This window comes from Mizuhopecten yessoensis, unplaced genomic scaffold, assembly GCF_002113885.1.
Source record: "Mizuhopecten yessoensis strain PY_sf001 unplaced genomic scaffold, ASM211388v2 scaffold9031, whole genome shotgun sequence".
Lineage (NCBI taxonomy): Eukaryota > Metazoa > Mollusca > Bivalvia > Pectinida > Pectinidae > Mizuhopecten > Mizuhopecten yessoensis.
In genome coordinates, this window is record NW_018407844.1 from 286,689 (window position 1) to 292,213 (window position 5,525).

Genomic DNA, 5,525 nt, shown 5'->3' on the forward strand with positions numbered 1-5,525 from the left:
GGCTGGTTACACAATCAACTGACATCATCAATAGCAGTGATGGCTGGTTACACAATCAACTGACATCATCAATAGCAGTGAGGGCTGGTTGCCGAAATAGATTGTTCAATGTTCATTGTACTAGATAGTAGTCTACACATACATATACACAATACCATGCATTAGAATTAATAAAATAGTAGCAAGAATAAAATGATATCAGTAACACATTCTATGTAGTGTCAGATTGATACTGTTCTGTAGCGTGCTCCCTGTAACTTGTACGCTGTATACTGACTGTTCCCCTATATTTAATAGGAATGCTGGTCATTCACAAATGAGATGAATTTATTCTTTTACTTCAGTTGATGATGGGACTGGTGTCATTCCCTGTTGCTGCTGGAGAAAGGAATTTTTCAATATGTCAGGTGTGTATAAGTACTTGTAGGAACACACTTCTGATGGCACCGATCAATGACGAGTGAGGCTCCTTTAGATAGGTTTATGTCCGGTGTATATAAGTACTAAGGAACACACTTCTGACGACACCGATCAATGACGAGTGAGGCTCCTTTAGATAGGTTTATCCTCAAACAACATACAAATGTACCTGATATTTTGACTATTTTCCTACTGTGGCCGAGACACGAAGGTCTATGTAGCTCCCTACCAAGTTGTATTCCCAGTTAATAATGTGCTACATCAGTCTAAACAATTGCCTTGGTCTCTGTTTCAGCAGGTTATGTTCCAAGGTGGCCTTGTTTGTGTTCAGCACTTTTTTGGTGATGGATATTGTCAAACTAATAAACCAAATCTAGGAAGGAAAAATCCTGAATTCTATGATTAACATTTGTAACATTGGATTTTCTTTTCAATCCCTGGGGTAGATCTTATATCATATTCGGTACCTGTAGGGAGACATGGAAATCTGTTGAGAAACATGTTTAGACAACATGATGGCATGTCTTTCGATAGTCCAAGGAAATCCTCTTTATATTAGGAGATATACCTTGAAGTAATGTATTATTTATGGAATCCTTGATCATATGACCTTGACCCATTAATAATGACTTAGACCAACCTAGAATGACTTTATCAGAACTTTGTTTGACCTAATAAGTGTGACCCTATGCTAGACCTCCCCAACGTGATCTAACCTTGACTTGACCAGTTAGACCTTTAACTATTACATTTAATTAAATTGACAGAATGTGACCTTGATATATTTGATCTACCCAATATGACTTTGACCTATCCTGACAATGAATTTGATCTAACATTGTGACATTTTTCAGATCCTGGCTGTGATTGGTCAGGGTTACCAACTGATCTGAGAGGATTGGCGGCCGGAATCGCTGATCACAAAACACACGAGGGTTATGTACTCGGAGATCTGATACAAGTTCGGGGGAAGGTGAAGATGTTCCGAGACCAGAGGGAGGTGGTCGCCACATACCACAGTATCTTTCTTTACACGATGTCGTGTCATAAGTAAGACTAGAGGTGTAACAAGTAATCGATGAATCGTGGCGAATGGTGAGAGCTGATGCATTGTGGTATCGTGATACTGTAAAGTTTTTTACAGGTTACTGCCCTTTAGGAGGGGTTATTAACCAATCACGCTTAATTTACTTCACCATGCATGTTTTCTTGTCCTATTACCAAAAAGAAAGGTAATTTTTAAAAATAAAACTGATAAACAATTAAGGAGGTAGATCACTTAAAACAACCCATAAATACAGCATGGCATACATTTTAGACTTGTTTCATATCACGGTTTGTTTCAAAACAGGGAAAAGTATTTCTCAACTGGCAGTTTCAGTGAAGATTTAAACAAAATAAATTAATGTTCATATTATGTAAACAGTGTCACTAATCATCAGACTGATGTATAATAAGAACCAGTGACCTTGACTTGGTTCCCAGCGCGGCTAGATGACCCCATGGAAGAAGTGTTACGATTGGCTGAACTTCCAAAGATTTACCGAAAAAACTACGACCAACCTTTCCAACTTCCACACAAGGTTGCCCGGGAGATAGACTGCAACCGACGTGAAACTGTGACTGGAGTCTTGTCGAAGGTGAGCTGTTGTTCAGCTCTCAATACAACTCCACAGGCTTCATTTTAGTCTTGTTTTTGGAAAAAAAGAAATTATGGATTTTAGGAATATCAGATATGGAAATAGGTACTTTCTATGTTTAGTCTTAGGTGTGACCAAAAACACAGTTTAAATGCCTGTGATAAAATGAGCTTTTACAGATAAATTTCTGTACAATTATCAGTAAATCTTTGCTAACATCAACAATGTGTAGTGGAATACCCCGGGCCCGTATTCATGTTACTGTTCTCAGGCTCAAGCATGCTTTCTGTGCTCAAACCAACGTTCTTGTAACTTGCTGAAGTCATGTAAAAGGATTAAGAAATCAAAAGTAAACATTGAAAACAGTACTTGGCTTTAAGTTTCTTCAATTTTTTTCCCAAATCATTGACAAAATGAAATTTGTTTATCAATTCATAACTGGAACAAGAAATCTTGCTTGAGCACAAAATCTATCTTACGCATGAAAACAGTTTCATGAATACAGTCCCTGGTTTCTCTCCCAAGTCATTTGTCAGGTCCGTCTTTATTGTTAATTTATACAGAAAGAACATGAAAAAGCCCAAGACTACATATTATTTTGTTTCCCTGTGATTATTAAAAATTTCCCTGCCTTGCCAACATTTTTATTTTTTCTGTCCCTGGTACTCTGCAAGTTTTTATCATGTAAATGTTTGGATGCAGGAAAGTCTGGTACTTCAAGCAAAGAACACTATGACAGATTACTTCCTGGAGAATCAGATAAGGGAGATAACTCCAGACAGCCTACTGAGAGAAATTGACTCTAAGGTTAGTGTAAACTTATTCTTGTTTTGTTTTTGTTTTTATTTTGGTTGTAGTATTAAAACCTAGCTTTTTCATTACCTGACTTGAAACTGATCTTCAATACCCAACAATACACAACAATACTTCTATAAAGCTAAAAATATCAAGTATTCAATATTTTTTTCTCTGTTTGGGCAGAAAGTCAGAAGTCAAGATTATGGTTGGAATAAGTGAAAACATAGAAAAGTTCATGTTCTGTGTAAACTAGAAGTTAATAAACATGTAAAACGCACATTAACATTCAAGATTATTTATTATTTTACATTGACTTTTAATTAACATATTTTACGACTGCCATATTTGCATGGAAAAGCCGAAATATTGCAATTCTGAACGATGGCATTTTCCCACACAAACAGCTCTTGTTTGATATATCCTTATAGCACCAGCGTACAACTATCTGACAAATTGTCTTTTCATTCTTTGTTTGCTATCCATTGAACTTTAAAACACTTTTCACATTAACATGGTAAACTATTGCATGAAGGCAGCTAACTGAACACACCTGCTCTGACTGAAGTTGAATAAATGTTGTAATAGCTTTTCAAGACTATAATTTAACATGTTTATAGTACTCTAGAGACCGTTTTTCGGCCTCTTGTGGGCTGTACAGGGGTTGGTAGCCTAGGAGTCGTCTCCCTTTGCTACCATTAAAATACAAGTCCATGTTGATGTAACGCACACTACAGGAGGCTGTGGGAAGATTGATCCTGATGAGAGGGGCCAGGAGGTGTAATACCAACTCCATCAGATACAAACTGTAGTACACTAGGCCACAGGGCAGTCGATACTGCGACAGACCGTAGTTACGACTTTCCAGATATGGCTGCATGAACAGGAATGAATTTTGCACAGGAGTGTAGTCTGGTATGTAAAAGATCTCCCCGCCCAAGTTATAGTTTAGTCTCAAGGCACGGTCAGCACACACAAATGCCCAGGCTGTATTCCCTACGTAGACCTGCTGGAACTTGGACTGACCGTTCCCGACCTGGACCAGTCGACCTCTGTTTGAAGCAGCTGACCGGAGACCACTGGTGACATAGAACGGGTCCTCTTCCCCGTACATAACATTAGCTCTCAGTGACATTGTCCACAAAGGATTGCCTACAAAGAAAAACACGCATACTTGCATGATTCCTCAGTGGTTTTCTATTGCTTGAGAAAAGAAATGTGTTTTGTAACGATAAACAAATTAAAAGAAGATCACTTTAAATAAAGGGCTTATAGGTTGAAGATGTGAACATCCTGAATGACGACTTGTTGAGGAAACAGTGTGCAGCAATGCAATGTTGTAGTTAACTATACACTGCTGTATAGCTTATAGTCTCTCAGATAATCTATTGTCAAAGGGAAGTAATCCAGTAATCTCTTCTCTATTATTACCCTTAGACGAAGTTGGTTGCAAGTATACTGGAATCAGCAGCTAGTCTGTATACAAGTATATTGGAATCAGCAGCTAGTCTGTAAACAAGTATACTGGAATCAGCAGCTAGTCTGTATACAAGTATACTGGAATCAGCAGCTAGTCTGTATACAAGTATACTGGAATCAGCAGCTCGTCTGTATACGAGTATACTGGAATCAGCAGCTAGTCTGTATACAAGTATACTGGAATCAGCAGCTAGTCTGTATACAAGTATACTGGAATCAGCAGCTAGTCTGTATACGAGTATACTGGAATCAGCAGCTCGTCTGTATACAAGTATACTGGAATCAGCAGCTAGTCTGTATACAAGTTTATTGATGGAATTGTCTTGACAGAACCTGCAGTTTCATCCAGATCCTGGGAAACTTGTTGGTGAAGTCACACTGAAATTTCTGCTATTTTTGTGGTTTTTTGTTTGTTTTTTGTTTTTTGTTTTGTTTTTTTTTTGGGGGGGGGGGGGTAATACCCTTTAGCCAAATATTTAGCCNGAGTAATACCCTTTAGCCAAATATTTAGCCTAGGCTTGTTATTCTTATTCTTATTCACAAATACATTTTGTCCAAAATATTGAAATTTTCTATTCATTTGATATATCAGTTTTTGATAATTGACTTTCTTTTGGCTATTTTTATTGGAGGTATGAGTTAGCCTGTGGCCTATAGTTCAACTTATCTCATCTAATAATGGAAAATATGACTTGTTTTTCTCCATCATGGGTTAAAGGCAGTTTAGTATTGAACCATTTGTTTTCAGAATAGTAGGTTTCATTTTGATAAAGGACTTTACCATTTACACTTTTCTGTCCATTGGCATTGAGCACCAGGCATTCTGCTTCGTACTTTGTGGCGGGGTAGCCCGGGAATAGAAACTGTTTGGGCACACACGTGGTTGTCTCCATTCCTTCACGAATGTCATCGAAACCTACCACCACATCGACTGTACTGCAGAAGATCAGCCTCTCTACTCCTGTGTTTAGACAACTCTCCACAATGTTCCTGGTACCTGTAGTAATATATATATATCACATAACTACAGAAGATCAGGCTCTCTACTCCAGTGTTTAGACAACTCTACACAATGTTACTGGTACCTGTAGTAATATATATATATCACATAACTACAGAAGATCAGCCTCTCTACTCCAGTGTTTAGACAACTCTCCACAATGTTCCTGGTACCTGTAGTAATATATATAT

General features: G+C 37.8%; 2 protein-coding genes across 3 annotated transcripts in view; one reads left to right on the forward strand and one right to left on the reverse strand.

Moving 5' to 3' along the window:
* The window catches only part of LOC110457153 (CST complex subunit STN1-like), a 35,201-nt gene that overhangs the window by 12,677 nt on the left and 16,999 nt on the right, over positions 1 to 5,525 (forward strand). For both annotated transcript variants that reach the window (XM_021508267.1, XM_021508266.1), the window contains exons 4-7: positions 345 to 407; positions 1,275 to 1,439; positions 1,906 to 2,060; positions 2,763 to 2,867. In XM_021508267.1, the coding sequence (XP_021363942.1) occupies positions 345 to 407; positions 1,275 to 1,439; positions 1,906 to 2,060; positions 2,763 to 2,867 (488 nt within the window). The remainder of the gene's footprint in view (positions 1 to 344; positions 408 to 1,274; positions 1,440 to 1,905; positions 2,061 to 2,762; positions 2,868 to 5,525) is intronic.
* The window catches only part of LOC110457155 (3 beta-hydroxysteroid dehydrogenase/Delta 5-->4-isomerase type 1-like), a 5,863-nt gene continuing 3,486 nt past the window's right edge, over positions 3,149 to 5,525 (reverse strand). The window contains exons 4-5 of the mRNA XM_021508269.1: positions 5,116 to 5,331; positions 3,149 to 4,007 (exon numbers count right to left, since the gene is read on the reverse strand). Coding sequence (XP_021363944.1) covers positions 3,454 to 4,007; positions 5,116 to 5,331 — 770 coding nt within the window. The 3' untranslated portion in view covers positions 3,149 to 3,453. The remainder of the gene's footprint in view (positions 4,008 to 5,115; positions 5,332 to 5,525) is intronic.